At 42.7% G+C, this 24128-nt stretch overlaps 1 protein-coding gene across 6 annotated transcripts in view; it reads left to right on the top strand.

Moving 5' to 3' along the window:
* The window catches only part of LOC119657546 (rhophilin-2), a 169219-nt gene extending 151350 nt beyond the window's left edge, over positions 1–17869 (top strand). For all 6 annotated transcript variants that reach the window (XM_038064496.1, XM_038064493.1, XM_038064494.1 and 3 more), the window contains 9 exons: positions 8355–8508; positions 8574–8715; positions 8773–9089; positions 9187–9331; positions 9390–9604; positions 16577–16709; positions 16765–17120; positions 17180–17332; positions 17397–17869. In XM_038064496.1, the coding sequence (XP_037920424.1) occupies positions 8355–8508; positions 8574–8715; positions 8773–9089; positions 9187–9331; positions 9390–9604; positions 16577–16709; positions 16765–17120; positions 17180–17332; positions 17397–17594 (1813 nt within the window). In that variant the 3' untranslated portion in view covers positions 17595–17869. The remainder of the gene's footprint in view (positions 1–8354; positions 8509–8573; positions 8716–8772; positions 9090–9186; positions 9332–9389; positions 9605–16576; positions 16710–16764; positions 17121–17179; positions 17333–17396) is intronic.
* Positions 17870–24128: the final 6259 nt, after the last annotated feature.

Genomic DNA, 24128 nt, shown 5'->3' on the forward strand with positions numbered 1-24128 from the left:
TGAAAGGAGCTTTTGAGTACGGACAAGCTTTTAAGCTTCCGAAATTCAAAACCACTCCACAACTGAGTTCACCCGAATCCTCCGATACGCGGATGACCTCATCTTCTACACTTCTATGAAAGACATTTCCTGTGGTGAAGCTCATCTGAATTCTTCAATCGAAATACTTCGATGCAAAAGAATGCAGAGTCTCTTCGCTTTCCTCTAACATCTTCAAAAACGAAGACCGTTCCAAATATATCTCCAACCAGATCCTTTTTCCTCCAAACCCTATGTATAGACGCCTTTCTTGCATGTCACGCCCTAAACTTCCTGGTCAAATATCAGTCACATGCTTATCCTCTGATTTCCAGGACCGTGCATATTCAGATTGTCGAAGATAATCTTAGTCGGACTCATCTGTTTCCCCAGATCCTCTTGTCACTATAGTTTCAAAATCGTCTATTTGATCCCCAAGGGAGAGTAGTCTTACATTGTCAATTTTTAAAAATTTCCTATCATAAGCACCCTTTATTAATTCTCTTTCATACTCTTCCTCCCAAAAATTATGTTTTCCAATATCTCATCTGATATGAGGGTTTACTGTCTGTCTGTCTTTTTTTTCAAAACTTACTCCTAGCTCTTGCCATGCAGTTATGTGAGACTCCTACTCACTAAAACCATCTCCTTCTTCTTCCACTCTCCCCACGGGACTGCTACAAGCATTGCATAGTGAGGCTGGATCAGTTCTTAACTGCGGCTCATTATTGTTTTCTCCTTTTCTTGTTTTCTTCGCAGTACTTTATGCCTGCTGAATTATTTTCAGTTCAATTACAACTTGATTCCAAGCCTTCGTTGACTCCAATATAAAATCCACTATATTTTCAGGTGTTAAGCGCCTGTCTGCGATCGCCTCCAGCCTAGTTCGGTGCGCCGTAAACCTAAGGCACTCAAATACAAACACATTTTTAGCCACGTTACCACATGTTAGGCAGCAAGGTGACTCGTCATGTTCAAATCGATGTAAGCCCGATAACCTCCATGTCCACTTAAAAACTGCGTTAGCTCGTATCTTAGTTCCCCGTGGCTCCTTTCAATCCATCTTCGAATGGGTGGAATGATACGGTAGGTCCAGCGGCCAGTTTGTGCCCCGTTCCATCTCTTTTGCCATTTTGCGATGGATGCGGTGCTAATTGCCGTCGAAGTACGCTAGACTCCCCGATTGCATACATTTTATCATAGAGGCCGGACTTTTTTAGCCGGGAATTGTTATCCCATATCGCTTCATTTGCGTAGATTTCAATCTCGTCTAAGCGTTTTGCAACTACTCTTACCCCGATATCGTCCGCAAAGCCAATGGTTGCCACGCCATTAGGAAGGCGTGGCGTCAACACTCCATCGTACATACCTAAGAAGAACTGCAACAACGATGCGTACAATGTACTTCGGAGCCTGTCGTTTGGTTAGAGTGTTGAATGTATTTTTTACATCGAGTGTCACCACTGCGCAGCATTTGTCATCTTGTATTGCAGCGCCCATGTTGATGGCATCTCCCCTTACGAAACCCGAATTGCTTTTCGGATAGGCCTCCTTCCTTTTCTGCAACTGCGAGCAGCCTGTTGTATAATATTTGTTCAAGTACTTTACTAATGGTATTGACCAAACATATAGGTCGATACAAGGAGGGATCTCGCAATGGTTTACCTGGCTTCGGAATAAGCATCAACTCTTGCAGCTTCGATTGCTCGGGGAATTCTCCTTTTCTCAGGCATCCCGCAAAAGCTTGGGCAAACATATCTGGTGCTGTCCTGGCTGCCAATTTCAGGGGAATATTCGGGATTCCATCTGGCCCTGCGGTCTTATTTTCATCGAAATTCCTTGCTGCATCTAGAATTTCGTCTTCTACCACTACAGTAATTTCGTCGGGGTTCACATGGACTTTTGGCAGATTTGTGTAGTACCCATCCCCTGGGAAAAGAGTGTCCACTACGTTTTGTAGCAATTTAGAACAGGTAATCGGTGTGGCGCGTTTGGCTTTCAGTGATGACATTATTGACCTGTAGGCGCCACCCCATGTATCAGAATCAGCCTCAGTACACATTCATGTCCGCTGCAATTTTTCCGGGACCTGTAAAACTTTTTTTTGTGCACTTCCTGATAATAACGTGTCATCAAGAAGTACCTCCTTGAACATTTCTGCATCGAATTTGCTAGTTACTCAGCTCATCGTTATTCTTTTTAGTGGCTTCATATAATTCCTATGCGAGGTTTGGAAGACGATGATGATCGCTGGGTGTGTACTCTTCGCTGACATGCCACTGCAAGTCTTTATTAAGGGTATCACTGACGAAAGTGAGGTCTACTACCGATTGTAGTTCTCCCCTCCGGTATGTGTTGGCTCTCCCAGAGTTCGCAAGTACGACATTTAAACACGACAATGTCTGTTTTCCTGCTTCCCTATTCTGGGAGCTGTGAACGCTCACGCATACAGTGAATTGTCATTCTACCGCGAATTTAAAGGGAAGGGGGGGAATACATGCAAAAGGGGGTGTACATTTTTTTTCACCAAATATAGTCATGTGGGGTATCAAATAAAAGGTCTCGGTTAGTACTTTCCGAAGCCAGTACTAGTTTTGACATTTTTTGGAAAGATGGGGAGCATGAGGGCTTGAAAGTGACCATTTGTTCCACGGACCATTTTCAGAAACTACCTAATCGAAAAATCTGAAAAAAATCAGGAGGCTTCCACTATATGATGCTTAGGCTCCGAAATACTTTCCATACCGATGTCTGTTCAAATAAAGTTAATAATAGTATATTACTATAATTTTAAGTAATTAACTGCGAAACCCCCTTAAGTTTATCTTCGAATCACGCAGCAATATAGGCTATAACATGAAGCATGATTCTACCAAGTTTCGTGCTATTACTTTCTTCTTACTTTTTTCCAATTTCTCTAGTTCTGATTTAATGCAATTTCTGGTTGAACAATGAAAGCTCCTGTTATTATTTCATTCCATACTTGGACAACCCACAAATGTGGTTGACTGAACGGGAATGAGAAAGCTAGTTGTTTCAAAAATCAGTTATCATCTAAGATGATAACATTTAATGACATGATATAAAGCTCCAAACTTGAAACCTCATCTCCATCCAATATTTCTAGAATGTATCAAACTTCACTGTTTGTCACGCAACAATCTCTAGCTATTAACAAACCGCATCTACTTCAGTACCATTACGGTTCTGGCATTGGCAAACTGAATGTATCTTTGCACTATGCGTTATAGGGGAGAATATTTATCTGCATCTATGAATAATAATAAGATGAGGATAAACTGTAGTTTGCGTAGCCTACGCAAGTTGTAGTTTAAGAGGGTCTCACTGTGGTATAAAGAACTCATTGCTTTTCTAAATCCTCTGGGCTTCACTTTGCCATACTTTTTCGAGCTATCTATGTACATATGCAAATGAATCACATAAGGTATTACATAAATACAGTGTTAAGCCAGATTTGTATGTACGCACATTATGGAGATACCTCTGCAAGTAAGTCGCCGTGAATTCGATTAGATCGTTGTCTGAATATCAATTCGAATACGGAAAGGTCATTGAAACCCTACCTGATGCGCACGTCTAGCTTCCTACATTAAATTTTGTGCGATTGCAGTTGGACTCATCCTAAATGCTACATAGAAAAGAACAATATTTGATTTTTAATTGATAAATTATTTTTTTTGTTGCAACTGCTTCAATTTAGTTTGCTTTTTAATAAAATAATCTTCCACCAGATGACAGGCTCTTGAGTTTATGTATGTGTGCATACGAGTATGTTCAACCTGGAACTTCCATAAATTGATGAAACCAATTCTGTTGTTGTTTTAATGAAAGAAATTTCTAGGATTCATTAATACATCCCACACTCGATGAATATTCCACGAGAAATGTCGAAAGATTACAGTGATCAGACTGAGGTTCGGCTTTGTTTTACTCTTTTTCAAAATCCAGAACTATTTGGCCAAGGCTCACAGGGCGGTGAGAGAACAAGCATCATTAGCGTAATCGAGGTAAGATGGCATAGTCAATTGAAGTCCCCTAAGTTCTCCATCAGGATTATCTGAAAAGAAAAGTATCGGCGGAGAAATCTAACTCTGGCGAACTCCATTTTGGACTTCGAATTCCTCAGAGAATTTACCTTGATTCAGTATAAAGAGCACGTAAAATGAAGATCTAAACTGCATACTGCTCCAAAACGAGCTGTTTTGAGGTGATGCATTCCAGGGTTATTTTATCCATTGTCTTTGCGACAGCGGAGAGTATGCGAATACTGCGAATAATAAGCTAATCTTGTGGTGCCCTTTTGGAATGTGGCCGATCATTTGACCCGCACCTTAGGCAAAAGCGCCTTTGGTGCCGGGCGGGTTCTTAGGGTTTGTGTGGCTTGCCTAGCATGGAAAGTTTTCCCACCGCTAGACGACGGCGCGATCACGGAATTGGCCCATAACGAACTTGGGGGCCACGCTCCGTTCCTGAATGTAAGTTACAGTCGGAAGGGGTCCTTTTCGAGGCTGATACCAGCCCACCTTATGTTGGGCACATTTAGAAGGCAGCTCCTATATATACCACTGGTCGCGATGAGTTAGATGTGCGTTGTCATTTAACTCAACTAACTCAACTAACTTTGTGGCAGGTTCTTTGTCCGGAAAATGTGCCCTGGTGGTAGCTGTAGAAATCCGGAAATCTCGTTATTGTTGCGGTCATTAAGACGCCGTTCCTATAAGGTGCTGTCACGGGCCATCCTGGCATTCAGATCACAATGTCATCTTTTGAAACCCTCTCCTGCACTCTATGTAGTTGTTCATAGAAACTGTCCTTCTTTATATCGGAAATTTCTGTTAGTGCAATTGTGATGCTTCTTAACACGGGCTGGAATTTCGTCGTCATAACCCTGTCCGAAATTTGCTCCTAAATCAGGGGAGCGTGCCTTGCGGCATCCGTTATGAAAAGTCCGGCAGTACAAAACCCCAGTACCGCAATAGGCAGAGGAGTACTCTCCAGAGTCCCACAATTTCACTTAGCTCGGGTCCAGTATATCTAGGCTATACTGCCCTAATTCTCACTCAAGTTCCAGGAAGTGACCATTCTAGGTGCTCTTGACCTGTAGTGTACACATATTCCCAAAACCAGCCAAAAGACGTTTTCGATGGTCACAGGGCTCAGCCCATAAATGTCTAACCCTTTTAGTCGCCTCTGACGACAAGCAGAGGATCCTCCCAGTGTATTTTTGAGCCCAGCTCAATATGTTAGGGTAAACTTTGAATAAAAGAAGTAAAAAAAACTTTTCACAGCAAACTACGATCAAAGCGGAATCCCAAACAATGCCCACCCCGAAAGGTACTTCAAGCATCCTCAAAAGTGCTGATACCACAATGTTGGTTGAGTTTAAATTTCTTTCTGGCTTTTATATCCCAGCGCCAAACGGAACAGAAAAAGAAGAAGCTAATAAAGATGAATCCGAGAATAATTTTTTTTCCAATTCAGAGTATCTGCAGAGTATTTCACACTAGACGATCGTTCAGATGCATAAGATTTTAGAATTTTGGAAACTTTTTCCGAGTGGTTCCAATGTAATTTATATAGAATACTCTTATGCCACACCTAATCGAGCCCCTGGGCAATATCAAAGGAAAAGTTTTTTTTACATTTTTAGTCAGGTTCATAATCCTGTGTGCCTATGGAATTTTGAAGGATATTCTCTAAAACTAAATTGGTGATTTGGCATGAGATTCCGGTCCAAAATAATTTGGTTAGTTCTCTTCAGAAGTAGCCTTCCAAGTAGCTTGGCAGTAGTTGGGGAAAGCAATGTTGGCCGGTACGATTCGAATTTGTCCGGGGTCCTTGCCTGGTTTAGAAATTATTCTAATTTCGGCCACTTTCCATTGGCAAGGCACGCACTTTGGTCTGAGCACTATATCAATGCTTTTTTAAGGTTTTGTGGGGGGGTTAGTAAAGCCGTTCTTAGTTTTGACATTTGTTGGAAAGGAGGGGAGTACGGAGGGTCGAAAGTGATCATTTCTTTAACGGGCCCGTTCTAAGAAACTACCCAACCGAAAAATCTGACAAAAAAAATGGTGAAAAAGTATGCTCCGAAATACCAGTTACGTAGGCTATAACATAGAACATGATCCTACCAAATTTGGTGGACATCACACTATTACTAACAAAATTATAATAGGTTAAAGTTGTCGTTTCTTTGCAAATTCAAGGCTATGAATCTCAATATCACCCGACAGTGGATACTCTCACAAAATATATGTATATATTACGTACGACGCACTAATGAGGCAAAAGCATATTTAAATGTCTTTATATAAGAAATACACAATACCTGAGGCGTCCAGCATCTGGTTTCCCGACTTGTTTGCCCATTTTCTCAGTATGTTCCCTATATTGAGTTTGTAGTTAGGAGCCTTATTAAGAAATACACTTGTTTTAATCTTAGCCGTCTTCTTCTGGTTATTCAGTTATATGCCCTGTAAGGGGTCAACTTTTGGGTCATGCGTTAGGGTTGTACTTGTGTATTTAGAGGCTGGAAGGTACTTACTAGATGCTGGTTTCCGTGCCCTAGGTGATAGTGAGCGGTGAGAATTCCTACTATGATTCGGAGCTTCTTTTTGGTGAGTTTAAGCAATCCTTTGTGCGCATATCCCTCAATAAGTATCTTGGACTGCTCTATTCCTGGTAGGCTCGTCTAGTAGAGTTCCCTCAACCATTTCTCTTCACTTTTTAATGTTGTAGCTATGAAACCGTTTCCGATTCCACAGAAGAGTTCTGGCCCGTGTAATTGCGTCCCTGTTCCTTTGGCTAGTTAGTCCGCTGTCTCATTGTCTTCCAGCCCAACATGCCCTGGAATCCAGAGTATCCAGACCTTGTTGGACGAGCTGAGCGTATTCAATCTCTCGAGGCATTCCCATACCAGATCCGGCCATGAAGAGTTTGCCCTTACCCTCCATCTTGCTTCTGAAGACTCTCCATAATCGCGATTGGAGATCCTCATTTTCGTTAAGAAGTCCATGAGATCTTCCGTCTCTATTGTCGCGGCTTTTGGGAAAAAAACTGTCACCATGTGTGCTCCTGGTATATCATTCCCAGCACAAGTTGACTGTTCTGCTCCTTCCTGCTTTTATCTGCGGTGTCTTCCGTCGCGCAGTCCACCAGTATATGACTTGGTCGAAAGCGTATCCCGGTGAATACAAGTTTGGCAGTCCATCCCTTGCACATCTGCCTGACGACAAGGCCTTCGATGGTTTCCTGCTCCTCACGAGTGAGTATTTGCTCGGAAACATTTTTGGCAGTATGGCCAGTGGAACGCCCTTGGCCGCACTAACATAGCTAATGGCTGACTTCCTGATTCCTGCTTCACCCCTGGTTTCAGGCCTTCCTTCAGATAGCGCAGGTACCATTTATCACCTGCGCCACTACATTATCTCAGACTATATACGAAGGTTTCATTATTCTACCCACGGAATGCAAACAATGTGTGCGGATATCCGCAGTTTTCCTCGGTGGAAGTTTAGTCGACGTATGTGTATTCCCAGTATGATACTAAGGCATTTTTTGGTGAGGTTTAGATAATTCTCGGAACGCTTTTATTCATATTTCCTTCATGGGCATTCTGGCTTTTCTATCCCAGGTAAGTTCATCCGGTACACTTCCCTTAATCGTTCCTCCTCCTTCTTTAGTGCCATGCAATGAATCACTTGCCGATTCCTTTGAATGGGTTTACCTTTTTTATCCGGTCAGTTCATCTGCTGCGCTTAACGACGCCGTGAACCGACACATCCCGAACGCTGGCGTTGTGCCATCAAAAGCCAGAGAGATGATATAGAGCATTTGTAAATAAATTTTGGTGTTCATGTAAAATATGCTTAAACCATATTGTGCATTATTTATGGAACCACTCTCGTACTATGACACGGCCTCATAGACAACTCGTGAGTTTAATTTCCTGGACTTTCCATATGCTATCTGCACTGCTAACGTCTTCAAGTTGCCTTTCACTCCCCGTGCCAAAAATGCTGCGAATACAACTGCTTCCAGTTTGGTCCTTTGCCCTCATCCTTTGATACGACTAACAAGAAGTAGCCTCTGCACTGTAATATTTTCTGGATTCTCTTTCTTAATTCTCAGTTCATTGTACATTTGAATTAAAATAAAATAAATTGAAAATAACCGTTAAATTGGTTAAACTCTACGTAAGAGACAATAATATATGAATTTTGAAGCTTTACCCTTGCATTTCATAAATATAGAACAATTATTTGCAGGCGTATATTTTGTTCCACTCTAAATTGCTATGTTTTCGCTCTTTGCAGACATGGTAACATAATGCCTATGATTCCGCTGGGATTGAAAGAAACAAAAGAAATCAACTTCATTGATCCTTTCTCCGACTTCATTTTGGAACACTACAGCGAGGAACCAAGTATATATACAGATGCTATTGCAGATATAACGGACACACGACAGGTACGTACAAATATCAAATTTAGAGATTAATAGATTCAAGCTTGAAATAATGGTCTTCATTTTAGGCCGCACGAACCCCTGCTAGAGACCTCCAAGGCGTTTCACTACTCTTCCGCTACTATAACCTACTATACTACGTTGAACGAAGATTCTTCCCACCCGATAGAAACCTTGGCATATATTTTGAGTGGTATGATTCCTTAACAGGTGAGGGAGGGGTTATATGTCGGTGGATTGCCTTTCCTAACTATTTTGTCACTTCAGGTGTACCATCCTGCCAGCGAACCATAGCCTTCGAGAAAGCCTGTATTCTTTTCAATCTTGGAGCCGTTTACACACAAATTGGTGCTAAGCATGATCGTACATCGGAAAAAGGACTCGACTCAGCAGTAGACAGCTTTTTACGGGCAGCTGGAGTTTTCCGACACATATACGACACTTTCACAAATGCTCCCTCCATGGACTTGAAACCGCAGGTCCTCGATGTCCTAGTATCGCTAATGCTTGCACAAGCCCGTGAGTGCTTATTCGAAAAATTAGAATTACAAGTGGATTCTCCTGAAGTTAAACCTTTGGCTATGGTGAGTATGCTACGATTCTGATACTCGTTTTTCTGCATTTCTGCCTCCTTGACTGTAAATTACTAATCGGCTTTCCCATGTAACATTCTTATTTTAGACTTACCGCGAGCTGTCTGGGGAAGCAGCACAACTTACAAAAGAATACCTTGATATGCACAGAAGTATACAAACTAACGACACTCATACTTACCTACCTGAATGCTGGGCAGGACTAGTGCCTTTGAAAGCAGAATATTACAAAGGTATCGTTAGTATCTGTAATTGCTATAAATTCCTTACTCATTACCTTTTGTTTTCCAGCTTTATCACATCACTATGCAGCAAAGTGTATTGAAATTGGCGAAAAAATGAATGGACCAGTGAAAGATTCCCAGAAAGTGGACCTATTCATAGTAAATGACTTTATTATTGAAGATAGTCACAGTGCGTGTGCGTTGAAACGAGCCCACATGAAGGAATCGCTGGCTAGTCATGAAGAGGCCCAAAGATTGCAAAGGATGTGTCGTTATTTGAAGGTAAGTGAAGGTTTGAGGTTCTTTCTTAAGTGGAAATTGGAGTTCTTGTGGATCTACTTGACGGAATGTTATCCATTCTGCAGTTACCATCAGCTGGCGATCCTCCAATTATTTCTTTCGTTTCCTAAGCAAATCTTTATTTTAAGTTTTCTCGTATTTCATCTGAGTTTGGAAACAGTTTCTGCTGAGTTAAAAGCGGAATTAGATCTGTTTATTTTGACGGTAATCGAAGTAATTTGGATTTTCGCTCACAATGAAATACTAATATAGTAGGACCTCATTAACTCAACATATTAATTGAGTCGACATCTCGAACATCAAATGCGGACGAGATCCTAATATGGTAATCACGAACAACGAAATAGGCCAAGCTTAGCTTCGGCGGCGAATGTAACTATTTAGTGTTGTTCATTCCTTATGAATGCACTCGTACAAATATTGACCAACATTTAGGGAATTTTGCAGCGCTTACTTTCAGGTGTCCCGATAGGTCAATGGTTGGAGCACCAAGCTGAGTCAAACCAGGGTAATAATCAGGGGCGAGCGCAATGTCGATAACGTCGCCTCCCTCTGGGTGCTGTGTACCGTCACGGTCTTCAATGAAGTACTCTAATACACTAACCTAATTGGATTGTCATGCCAATGATTGTTATCATTGTTTCCAGGTCCGCGCAGAGGAAACTCGGGCCTGGAGTGAAAATTATGCCAAAAAACCGGCCCAAAATGCAAAATTATTACACATTTTTTAATTGAAATTTTTGTTTTGGGCCTCCGAGAAAACTCCGGTCCGGAGGGAATTCCCTCTTTCCCTACCCCCTCCTGTCAGACCTGTTTGTTTTAAAGACTGTCTAAATGATGTGTCAATTAAACAAGCATCGGAGAAAAGTAGTTTTCCGGAAATCAATAAATAGAAAAAATCATATGGAAAATGTATTTGTATGTGCAAAAAGGAATGAAATCCATGACATATTGTCAGGTAACCTCAGGTAAAACAAGAGAATAACAATTATTCTCCCAATGACTAGAAATGTCAGAGCGTGTTCGCTAAGCGGACCTCTCATATGAAGTGATTACTAGAGACCGTTCGTTATTAGGTATCATGTACACATCTATATATTGGAAAATATGGAATAAATGTAAAACGCTTAACAATTCTTATATATCAGGTTGAAAACGGAATATTGTCTCAAGAAAAGTAAATTTCTTACTCCTGGTTATCCAGTGAAGGCGGAAACGGTAGGACTACAAGATGGTTATAGAACAGAAATATGAAGTTTCTCCTTAGAAAACATATATAATAACATAAGTATAACGGTTTCTGAGCAGGAATTGCTGTTTTTGGGTAAAATGCTGGCCAAATGGCACAAATGCTGTTGGAAGTGGTAAAGATATCGATGTACATTGGAATAAAACTAAAGGCATGGAAAGTCATATTGGTTAGGCTAGTTATGTTCTCCCTGCGGGCTGTTCCACCTTTCTTGCTGTAATATGTCGCTAACATAAACATCTGTCTGCTGTACAAGGGGAGTGCCTCCACCCTTACAACTTGAGATCTCTTAGTGACGTTCAAAAAATTGTTTAGCTAGTGTCCGCAGCCTGGATTTAGCTGGAGCTGGACAATCACAAAGGAGGTGCTTGGGGTTTTCTTTTCTACTGCACTCTAGCAACCAGGAGGCCTGGGAGAAACAACAAGTCTGTGAATTAGAAAAGTACAGGGAACAATCGCACCAGGCACGCAAGTTTTACCAACAAGTCAGTAGGATGAAGCCTTACACACCTCGATGTTCATCCAGCCGAGACAAAGGGGGAAATCTGATTTCGGAAAGAATGGGCATATTGGAGCGAGGGTTGAGTACTTTGATGAACTACTGAACAACCAGAACATTGGCGAGTTGGAGGTCCCGCCAACTGAAGACGCCGGACAAATGCTGCCACCACCAAGCATGAAAGTAACAGTGCGTGCAATTCATCAGCTTAAAAACCATAAGTCGCCAGGAGCCGATGGGATTACAGCGGAATTGGTTAAATATGGAGGCGACCAATTACACCAACTGGTTCATCAACGGATGCTCAAAGTATGAGACAGCGAATAAATGCCTGAAGATTGGCAACGAGGCATTATCTGTCTCATACATAAAAAGGAGGATATCACGCAGTGCAGCAATTATAGAGGTATCCCGTTGCTGAGTACCATCTATGATATAAGATATTCTCCTCTATCTTGCTAGCCCGGATAGCCACATACGCTCAAAACATCATTGGCCCATACCAAAAAGGCTTCATTCCAGGCAAATAAGCAACAGATCAGATTTTCTCTCTGCGGCAAACGATGGAAAAACTGTTGGAATATGGACAACAGTTGCACCATCTTTTCATCGACTTTAAAGCCGTCTATGACAGCGTAGCCAGGTAAAACTGTACACGACCATGAGAGAATTCGGTATCCCAACGAAATTGATAACAGTGACTAGGCTGACTCTGACCAATGTGCGAGGCCAGATAAAAGCAGCACGATCACTCTCGAGATCATTCAATATCAACAACGGTCTATGACAAGGGGATGCCCAATCATGCGTCCTCTTCAACCTGGTCCTGTAGAAAGTGATTCGCAATGTCGATGTAAATGGGAGAGACACCATCCTCTTCAAGTCCACCCAATTACTGGCCTATGTTGACGATATTGACCTCATGGGAAGAATAACCCGAGATGCACAGTTTACCTTGATCTAGATCGAGCAGGCGGCGTGAGATCTTGGGCTGCACATTAATGAAGGCAAGACGAAGTACATGGTGGCAACGTCAGCGCCAAAATCGAAAGAACGAATAATGTCGAATCGAACTAGTCAAACGAAAACAATAAGGATAGGAGACTACAACTTTGAGACCGTTGAAAATTTCTCCTATCTTGGGTCGAAAATCACAACCGACAACATCTATGATGATGAAATCCGCGCACGGTTGTTGGCTGCCAACAGAACCTATTTCAGTTTACAAAAACTATTTCGCTTGAAACGTCTCACCATAGGGTACTGTAGAAGGCAATGATTCTGCCAGTCTTTATGTATTCCTCGGAGACTTGGGTTCTTAGCAAAAAAGAAAAACTGCGAACTCTTGGCCGAGAGAAGAATCCTCTGAAGAATTGTTTGCCCCTTACATGAGGATGGACGATTCCGTAGCCTACATAACAACGAAATCTATGAGCGATACCACGACCGTCTCGTTGTGGATAAAATTCCGCTCAACTGATTGCGGTGGGCGAGTCACTTAATCCGTATGGATGAGGACGATCCAGCCCGGAAAGTCTATAAGGGCAATGTATATGGTAGAAAAGAAGGCGATGATGATGATGACTCTGGTAAAATGATCGTCTATAGGTGCCCTATGTAAATCGCTGTAGTTCGTTTATACATGTCTGGTCAAAAAGCTTTCCTGATAGGTTTTTTGTGTAGGAGGGGTCATCTGAAATCAATAGCTGTCCGCAATATTTGACAGCTGCTGACTTCAGATGACGACAATTCATCACCTGTGCCGTGTGCATTTGACACATCTTAGATATCATTGGGACACCGGCTGCGTTCACCGAGCGTGCGTCAAGAGCGGAACTTTGGCTTATCAATCCGTCGGCCTGCTCACTCTCCTCTATATTTCTATGACCGGAAACCCAGAGGAACATTATTTCGAGTGTATCGACCAGGCTGCTTAGGGTGTCTCTGGCCGGCCTCATCAATTTGGATAATGCTAGCTTTGAGTATAAAGCCTTATTGACGGTTGGCTATTTGTGAGAATGATTATGTTACTCTTGGGGTTCGGATCACACCCCAGTCGTAGTCCGTTTCAAATAAACTGGTGAATCTGAGAAGTCCATTGGTCTCGTCTGCACTGTACGTATTCGAGAGTGCTTTCACACCGACTCCTCAGATTGATCTTTGATCCGTTGATAAAGAATATTGTGTCGTAATCTCGTAACACATCGTCGCTCTTCCACTCTGTCCTGATTGTAAAACCCACAGAAAAATGCTTCTTGAAGTTCGGCTTGCGTGTGGCGTAGTCTATTGGCAATGATCAGAGTTCCCGAGATACTTCTTCTGGTAGTTATGTTATTATGGCCTTTGGGCTTCGTACGATACAGCGTATTTATTATGGAGGATGTGCAAGAGTACATTGACTGCAGGGATCCTCGTACTATCTGCAAATGCGTTTTTTGGATCCTATTAAATTTAGCTCTATTATATTTCTTGCTTAACACCAACTACCATACAATAAAACTTTACCTTAGGATGAGACGACCCTCCGCACCTTGATGTGTACATCAAGAGAACCGCGTTCGGCTGGAGACCCTGAATGCTCTCTTGTAGACTTATAACCTTCTTAGCTCTCAATTCTATGTGTAGTCTCCACTTCAACTTAAGATCCAGGATTACGGGATTTACATTGTAGAAAAGTAACAATTTAGTCGCCGCAGGTGAAATTCGGGTACCCTTGCCTTGTTGATAAATAGCAGCAGCTTCCTTTTTGTTGGCTTTAGGAAGGGTCCACATTCCTCTTTTTCTATCCAGGAACAGCCAAGGTATGTTGCTTTTAGTGTGGCGATCTCTCAAGAATGTTCCTCGTGAAGAGCGCCATATCTTGAAATGAGATAATTAGCAAACACGTTGCGAGGGTCCCTGATGGATGCCCTGGCGGTGTGTGCCGTAGCCTCATTTTATCGAAGCCATAAAAACATATGGTCCGATCACGCCGACGTTTTCGATCGTGCACCAAACTGTTACTTCGGGACTATGCAGAAGTTGTCCGTGAATTTGTGGATTGAGCTGGTTACTCTTTAGGGTTATTAAAAAATTGTGTCACGGGTGGAAACCTCTATTATTTCGATGAATGTTGAAATGCCGTAGGACTGCAAAGTAATCATACACAAACATACGTTATTCTAGTTTCAATGATTCCTTGATGCAAAACAGTAAAATGGTCTGAGTCGAGGAGTGGATTGCGCACGCCGCTGGGAGCATTCCTTTTGTCCCCCTGGGGTCTTTGAAAGATTAGAAAATGTATACAGCGAGGTTTAGACTGAAAAGTATTCAGCTGTGATCTCTAATCGGGCACTCTTCAGTTCTCCGCTCTGAAAGCCTTATTGTCAGTTAGTAGGGTGATATCAAGGACCGCCTTCCGACTTTTGATAATTAAGCCTGTTTGCGTAAGGGGATTGTCAAACCGTCGATCTTTAATTCCTCTGTGCTTCCCGCGACGGCTGGGTCCAAGTAGTCTTTGGTTTTGCAGAGCGGAAAACTTTGACGCTACCTTGGGGCGGTCGTCTACTCACAGGTTTGGTCAAGTGGCTATCTACCAGATCAAAGTTGATACTGTCCATTGTAAGACATCCCTCGAGTACTGCTAGGGCCTCTAAGAACTATACATTTATGCGGAGTTGGGAGGCTGTTCACTTCAGGTTTCTTCCCGTCATCTGAATTGGGAGAGGTTGTCTTTAAACATGAGAATCTTCGGCAGCAACCGGTCTCCTAGGAATCATGTCGTATGAGACAATTTTGATCTTCACCCTTTCCCCAGAGAGAAAGTCTCTGGAGAACTGGTGCTGGGAGAAATCAAAGCAAGGTATACATTCCCATGCTTCTCTTGTTGGTTGGTCAAGACCTGAGGCGAGAGTTTGCCGCTAGCGTAGCTCAGCGTCAGCTCCACTCGTAAATGGCTTCTGGTCACTTTACTGAAGGGTTCTGTAGTGCGATTGCTTGACGTCTGAGTTTTGTAAAAGTTTCCAGGCGATTGTTAAGGAATATATGAACTCCATGACAATCGTGATATTTTGGTATATACGAAGTATTTAAGGATTTTTATTATTTGCAATGTTATTCTGATACCAGCTCTTAAGTAGGCTCCAATGGACTCACATGTTTTCACTGGCTTCCAAGAGCATTTTTGTTGGTCCTCATTCCATGGAGGATCGCTGGCCGGTACTCGCTACGTACAGTTCGACGATAGTGGTTTTCAGGTTGGAAACCTCTAGGCAGTGTGACGCCTTGCATCAGGAAGGCCTGGGTGTTGGTTCTAGATAGTACTATGGCTAGCACCCCCAATATTGCGTTCGACGGCTACTGCCTGCTGGTTGGATGCCAGCAGTTCATTCGCCGTTGGTGGACTTGGTAGTGGTGATGCTCTTCTCTTATACTGTTGTCCTTTTTATTTTTTAGAATTTGAGTCCGGCCGTCTAGCCCGGCCGCCAGGGTAAAAGTCCTAATTGAAACTGTAGATGCTTAAGGTATTTAGAGTCCGCATACTAGATACCACGTGTCCGCTAAGATACGCAGTCATCGAAGTATATTGTTTCATCTTGGCTTGGGTCTGTTAGCACCTTTTACAGTGCAGTGAGACCACGCCCGGGCTGTTACTCCGGTTCTAACCCCTCCAGGCAGCTTTTTGAGACCAGCAAGCAAACATATTGTTGGTCGTGTGAGAGCTTGTCCAATTATGCAACGTTAACCTGAAACACGCTTCCTACCTCGTATTGTCGAAGTTTCCTATTCAGGTCCTGGAACGACTTGGCTCCACACAGGATGGTTTTCTTCAATTACTCATCTGGAATTCCTTCGATGATATTCTTGATCATTGATTGTCCAATTTCGTTTCTGAAGCAACCATCAGCATCCGAAAAATGTAGGTGTGGAATGCCTTATCGGTTTTCTTCTTATCTTGTGTAAGTTCTTCATGCACTGCATAGCAGTCTAGGCTAGTTTGGTGAGGGATTTTTTGAATCATGCTTTGGAATTTCTGGAAACCCTTCCGTTTCATCACCTTGAATTGCCCATGTGATTTAAATCCGTCTGTCACCAGCGAACTTTGAATCGCAATTTTCCGTTCAATAGCTTAGTACTCTAAATACCATCTGAATTCTTTTAAGAAAATCTGAAGAACTCTAGGGATTTTAATATAACTTGCGAATCTACTTATACTTTTTTCTTTTAGAATAAAACAGCTCTGATTCAAGTGCTTAAAGAGTCTTACTACAAAACTCGAGAGGAATACGAAAAATTCATTGAAGAGAAAACTGAAAAAGATATCGACGAAGATTTTGATCTTGTAGAAGTAAATGTTGAACGTAAGTACAAAAGACATCCCAGAAGAATATGGAAAACAAACTCTCCCTTTTACAGCATCTTCCAAATTCACGATCACTTTGACTGGACCCGATTTTACCTCATATAAAGTGGATGATCCTTTCAAACGATTAGGCCCAATTGCCATCTTTTCCGCCCGAAGACATTGGACTGCACCGAGATGCGTGCGACTTCAACGAGGTACTATCAGATCCGAGGTGAAAATTAATTACGATTGCGAATGTAAATCATCCTCCGTCATTCGGGGAAATGAAACGCGAGTATGCTCGAAATGTCTGTCCTCAGACAGTATCAAGAATGACGACTCTGAGAGTTTTGAAAGTTTCGGATTCCACATTCGAGGCGATGCCCCTGTAATTATTTCACATGTAGATATCAACTCGTTAGCAGATGTAAGTAAAACTCAACATTAATGCGAACTATAATTATAATAATTTGAACAAATCTTCAGTTGGGTGGAATCAAGGAGGGAGACTTCCTTGTGGAGATATCAGGAGTCGACGTTAAATGGTACACGCATCAACAAGTGGTACGACTTATACAATCTGCAGGAACGAGTCTAGAGTTAAAGGTTATTACCCCCATGGACCGAAATTACTTAAAGGTGCGTACTCACCAGGGTCTCCTTCTCTTTTTCAAACTGGATTCGTAACTCACATTTCTTACAGCCACTTTCATCCAACGGTTCTATTTCAACACTATCTGCGGCCAGTTCATCAGGAGTTTCGTCCGGCTCATCCAGTCCTACCGGAACCACGTCAAAGCCAAAATCCCGCAGTAAATCCAGTAAAGGGCGTTTCGGCACGCTATCGTCAACTGGTTGGAATCCATTCCGACGAACGCATAGTTTAGGAAAGATATTCTAATACGACATACGTTAAGCTATACCAAATACGAACACAAATGAATCCGTGGCCATTGTTGTTGATTTTTAAGTTCTTTTCCTTAAGTTTATTGATTTCGTTTTCACGAAAATAGTTTGAAGTTATTTCGCTACCGCTGTTCCGTTTCAGTTGTTTTTATTTCATTTTATTATTTATTTAATGAAATCCTTTGTAATATGTGCTTACATGTTGCATACTTCCGTATACAGAAATTTATCAAGCGAAAAGTTGAAATATAGTATTTATTTTTATTGTAAGCAGTTTGTTTTCCTTTTGCTTACGTTGAACGGAGAGTTCAATAAAGCAACAATATTGTCACCATTGTCCAATTGTTCCACTCCTCTGTTGTGTACTCTTCTTGGGAATCTTAACGATCATCCCCTTCTTCCATTCTCCAGATTTTCAGGTCTTAAGTGTGGGTGGAAGTGGTATCTCAGATAGAAAAACGCTTTTGATAGCAACGTGGTACTGCAAATATTGCTAGTCACTGCAGTAGATGCCCATACAACACGCAACTGCAGTTGTGTGAACATCGATGCCAATGTTATTAAGAACATCTAGAAGATGAAAGTTAAATCTATTGTGGATCGGTATTCGTCACTCTTTTGCCATATCACTAGGAAGCCTCTACTTTACACTGGACTGCATTGAATATCTTTTAGGAAGCCCCCTTTCCTTCTACATCAGAAGCATCCATTGGTGTGCAGCACTATATTATGAATTTACTCCCCAGTCTAGGCTTGATACCATTGCGGGTCCTTGATTAACATTTGCTCTTGCTATCGGTAGGGACAACCCGCAAAAGAAGAAGGGGCCCTCCAAATGTGCAAAAGGGTATGGAAGTAGTAAAAAGGCTTCGAAATTGACCTAACTGTCCAAATGCGTTGTAGTATAGGAGTATTAGGGCTTAAAATGTAAAGCGCAATAGTATTTTTCTCAGAACTCACCAAAAGGCTTGGCAATTGGCAATTGCACTGTGCGCGTTTTTTTTTGGATATCGAAGGAGCATTCGACAACACATCGCACACAGAGATACAGGATGCCCTGAGCCGCAAAGGAGTGGGAAACACCCTGGCACTCTGGATGGGCAAAATGCTAGAAAGCAGACAAATAGAGGTACAAACAGGTACAAATTCTATTATCATGAACACCACTCAAGGCTGTCCACAGGGCGGAGTACTATCGCCGCTGATGTGGAGTATGGTAGTGGATGAACTCCTGGACGTGTTAACTAATACTGGAATACAAGTCCAGGGCTACGCGGACGACATTGTTCTAATCTGTAGGGGCAAATATGAAGATACCCTATGTGATAGAATCCAAACTGGATTAAGGGTTACTAGTGCCTGGTGCAGGAAGGTGGACTGCGGATCAACCCAACCAAAACCACCATAGTACCATTCACTAGGAGGCGTAAGCTGGATCACCTGAAAGCCATAACATTACATGATATGGAGGTGAAACGAGAAACAGAGGTCAAATACTTGGGAATCACGCTAGACCAAAAATTACTCTGGAAGACACATGTGGGAAACACTTGTCGGAAAGCCACGAGGGCTCTGATGACTTGCAGATCCATAGCAGGAAAAAAATGGGGTTGTAGCCCGAAGATACTACTTTGGATATATACTGCAATAGTAAGACCAATGATTACCTATGGAGCGGTAATCTGGGCAGAAAGAACCCAACTCAGCACACAAGCCAGGGAATTACATAAGCTCCAAAGGCTGGCTTGCGTGTGTATCAGTGGGGCAATGAGGACATGCCCAACGGCATCCCTGGAGGTCCTTCTGGGATTAACCCCTCTCCATCTGCACATACAGATGCAGGCAAGGAGATCAATATTCAGGATGGCCGGTAGCATGAGTGAGGCGGGGAGCTGCCTAAATCGAAGGAAGATTGATATCCTTTCTAGGCGGTATCCCGAATTACTGATACCGGGGGACAACATGACAACGAGGTTTCACTTCGATAAGAAGTTTGAAACACGTTGGAGTAACAAGACAAACTGGGAAAGCGTGGCTGTGACATACGGCTTAAACCAGCAACTGATTACTTGGTACACTGACGGATCCCTCACAGCAGAGGGAGCGGGTGCCGGTGTCATTGGTCCAAGGAAAATGTACTTTGAGCCAATGGGCAGGTACACTAGCATATTTCAGGCGGAAATTTACGCCATAGACAAATGTGCCTCCTTTAATCTGCAAAGGAACTACAGGGGGCAGAACATAGCTATTCTCACCGATAGCCAAGCAGCGATCAAGGCACTTAGGTCCAACCAGGTGAACTCTAAACTGGTATGGGAATGCCTTGAGAGACTGAATACACTCGGCTCGTCCAACAAGGTCTGGATACTTTGGGTTCCAGGCCATGCTGGGCTGGAAGGCAATGAGGCAGCGGATGAACTAGCCAAAAAGGGAGCAGGGATGCCTTTATACGGGCCAGAACCCTTCTGTGGAATCGGAAACGGTTTCATGGCTATGAATCTAAGAAACGAAGAAAAACGGTTGAGGGAACTATATTGGGCGGGCCTAGCAGGGATGGAGCAGTCCAGGGTGCTTATTGGGGGATACGAACCCATGCGCACAAAGGATTGCTTAAACCTCACCAAAAAGAACCTCCGAATCATAGTGGGAATTCTCACTGGTCATTGTCGGCTGAACTACCACCTAGGGAAGCTAGGGATATCTACGGACACTGCCTGCAGGTTCTGTGAGGAGGAGGACGAAACCTCTATGCACGTCCTAGGACAGTGTCCAGCACTTGTGCAAAGTAGGTCGATACATCTGGGAGAACACTTAATACCAGATGCAAAGCTGAAACTTCTGGAAGTGGGGAACATACTAAAGTTCCTAACGGTTACTGGCCTGCTTGAGATACTATGATGGATAGGTACACTATAACCAGTAAAAGGGGCACAATAGTTCTTCAAGGACGCGGTGCGACTTTCCCTTAACAAAATAATAATAATAAGGCTTGGCTTCAAAACATCTCATTCAGATATCTTCCCAAATAAAGTTAATCATAGTATTTGAAGAATTTACTGGAAATCCCTCTCTTGAGTTAATTCAGAAATAGACATTTTCCAGTAATACAGGACACTACATAAAGCGCTATATTGGCAAAGAAGACGGAAGATCCATGCCCATTTGAGAGAGAACGAGTTATATGTTTAGAACTTATTCAAAGTATTCGTTGCTTGTCGTAAAAGCGACCAAATGAATTTATGTGCCTCGACGACGGTATCGGGGCTTCCCAGCATGGTTGGTTATTGTAACTTCATTGGGAATTTTAGCGGTGCACGGTGGGCATTCTGGAGTTAGGCGAGGCAAGGTGGTGGAATTCTAGGGGGTACTCTTCTACTTTTGCAGCATGGCGGTGTTGTACTCTGGTGAGCCTGTCAGAAATAGGTGTGAGTCGAGTAGTAGATTAATTCTTACCGCATCCGCAAGACCCACTTTGATGTTCTAGGAACAACAACAACAGCCTATTTCCGCTTACAAAGACTGTTCCGCTAGAAACGTCTCACCATAGGGTCAAAGCTCTTACTGTACAAGATTAGGATCTTGCCAGTCCTCATGTATTCTCGGAAACTTGTGTTCTTAGCAAGAAAAATTGCGAACTCTTGGCCGCTTTCGAGAGAAGAATCCTTCAAACAATTTTTGGCCCCCTACATGAGGATGGACGATTCCGTAGCCTACACAATGACGAAATTTATGAGCGATACCATGACCGTCCGGTTGTGGATAAAATCCGGCTCAATAGGTTACGGTGGGCGGGTCACTTAATCCGTATGGATGAGGATGATCCCACCCGGAAAGTCTATTAGGGCAATATCTATGGTAGAAAAAGAAGACGAGGCAGACCCTGCCTAAGATGGAGCGTTGGCGTAGGCCAGGACGCCAGACAGCTTTTAGGGATATCGAATTGGTGGACCTCGGCGCAAAACCAGGATGTCTGGAGCTCCTTATTAAGGCAGGGCTAGACCGGATACCGGTTGTTGCGCCGTTGATGATGATGATGATGATGAGGAACAACAACCACAACAGAAACAAAATATTGACTATGAGATCCCGGTCCAAAAAAAGGACCATCTCAATAATACAGTGCTATGTATCAATGTAACTCGGTAAATATGTAGAATTTCGATCTATAACTTCTGCAGTATATTCGCAACATATTTTGCTTTCAAAATATAGATATATAAAACGAAAATTCGATTTCTGGAAACCATCACATAAGGAACCCCCCTTAAGGGCAGTCTACTCTTGATACTAGCAGTGATTTTTTTTATCAACGAACGAATCTATTTTCACTTATTGACTGCATATAAGGTTTCTGATTTTCGCATAGCAGGGACGCGACAACCTCTTCCTCATACGGCTTACATACGACTAAAATGAGGACTTGAATATAGCGATTACAAGGTCCAAGGATTTGCAATTGTAAAAAGCTTCCACTTCTCGTGACAAACACAAGGAAGACTCTCCATTTCGGGACTAAGTTATCCCATAAAATTAGGGGGCTTCCCAATTTTACTTCCGCGACAGTTTTAATGGCGTATCTTATTGTATGTCATTGACGGGTTTATTTCTCAAGTTTTGAGTATGGATCTTAATTTGTTTTCCAGAATAGGAACATACACTAGCCGGGGTTCGTTGTGGAGTCTATCGATGTTGAGAGAGAGATGGGAGACTGATAGGTGGCTTTCGCTTCACTTTCAGAGACGCAGTTCGGTACTCAATACGTATGAACATCGAGAATGCTTCAGACTCATCTTTCCTGAATAAACACGTGGTCAATACAGTAGTAAGTTCGGCTATTTGAAGATGCTCAGGTTTTTTTTTGTACATTGTATAGCCATAAGTTCAGTTGGTCAAACAAATCTTTAGTTCTCACGAAGTAATAAACTAAATCAATCGAAAAGTACACCATTAGAAAAGGGAAACATAGAGTTTTTAAACGAAAAAAAAATTATTCAAGCTATACAGGCCCGAAGTCTGTGAGGCCATGCATCGATCGCTTCGTGCGCGGTATGAAGCGGCATTTCTCCAGTTGCACGCACCATGCTGGCCTTCAAACTCTCCAAATCGGTGTAAGTTCGATCGTAGGCAGTCTCCTGTAACTTAGCTCAAAGGCTGTAGTCCAGAGGATTCAAATCTTTGCTGTCTGATGCCCATTCATCCGCGGTTATGAAGTATGAAGTCAGGAACATGCGCCACTAACCACTGCTGAATTGTCTTGGCTTTGTGAGCGGAGGCCGAATCCTGCTGGAAGCACCACGGCTTTCCAGCGAATAGAGATTCACTGAATGGTTCGACTACATCCTGTAACATCTTCTCGTACATGCTCGCATTGGTTTTGACGGCGGCCTCGCAGAAATGAATATCAGTTACTCCGTGATGTGAGATATCTCGCCATACCGTGACAAAAGTGGGATGGTGGCAACGTTGGACTCGCGGAGCATTTTCTTTGGCTTCATAACAATTGTGAGCATATACTCGACTTTGTCGGTTGAATTTTTCCTCAAAGGTAAAAATTTGTTCATCAGAAAATAGAATTTTGTGGTATTTTTTACTGGGAAATCCTTGCACAAGAGCAACACACCGAGTTCGGCGTATTTCCTTCAGTTTTAGCGTTAACATATGGCTAATGCACCGCCGATACCCACCAAGATCGAGATCTTCTCTTAAAATATGACTCATACTTCGATCTGAAATGCCCATTTCCGCCGACATTCGTTTCTAGTTGCGGAGAAGATTGCGAAGAACCTGCTCACGCACAGCATGCACGACATTCGGGCGACGTACGGCTCTCCCGCGGCGTGTCAACCAGATTAACTGTTTCGCAGTATTGAGCTGATGTCCTAAAAACGAATTGTTCGATTACCGGCAGCTTTTTTAACAAACTATGAATCTTTTTCGGCGTTTTCCCACATTGGTGCAACGCAATAATCGCGATTCTTTTTTCGTAGTTACCGAACTTCACCGAGTTGTCGTTCACCGGCTACTAACCTTCGGAACCTGAAAGTCTGATGGAAGTGGGGTATGGCTGGGTACTTTCCGTGCACAGGGTTACCAATTTCGGCAGCCTAACATTTCTCGCTATCCGCATCGACTGACAGTACTTACATTATTACACACAGTCCTTTACTAACGGGTTTGAAGTGTAGAGCAAGAGGTTCTTACCAACAATGAATTCCAATTTAAACTCTCTTTTCCCCATGCTTTAAAAAATTGCAGACAAGTCACCTAACCTGTTCGGGGAAGGCATTTCTGTTGATCCAGGGTGCATTTTCCGATTTCATGACAATTGGGTACTGCTAGGAGGGGTTGGCGACCCTTCGCTCGTTGGCAGAAATCTAGCATCTCTCAGTAGCTACTGCCGTGGTTAGTACCCCTCGGAATTACGGGGAGATGGCCATTCGATTTTGTTGGCCTGACATATTACAATTCTTTTGGAAAATGTCCAAAATGGCTACATATACATAAATATATATGGTTTCCATTATCGTGG

This window comes from Hermetia illucens, chromosome 5, assembly GCF_905115235.1.
Source record: "Hermetia illucens chromosome 5, iHerIll2.2.curated.20191125, whole genome shotgun sequence".
Lineage (NCBI taxonomy): Eukaryota > Metazoa > Arthropoda > Insecta > Diptera > Stratiomyidae > Hermetia > Hermetia illucens.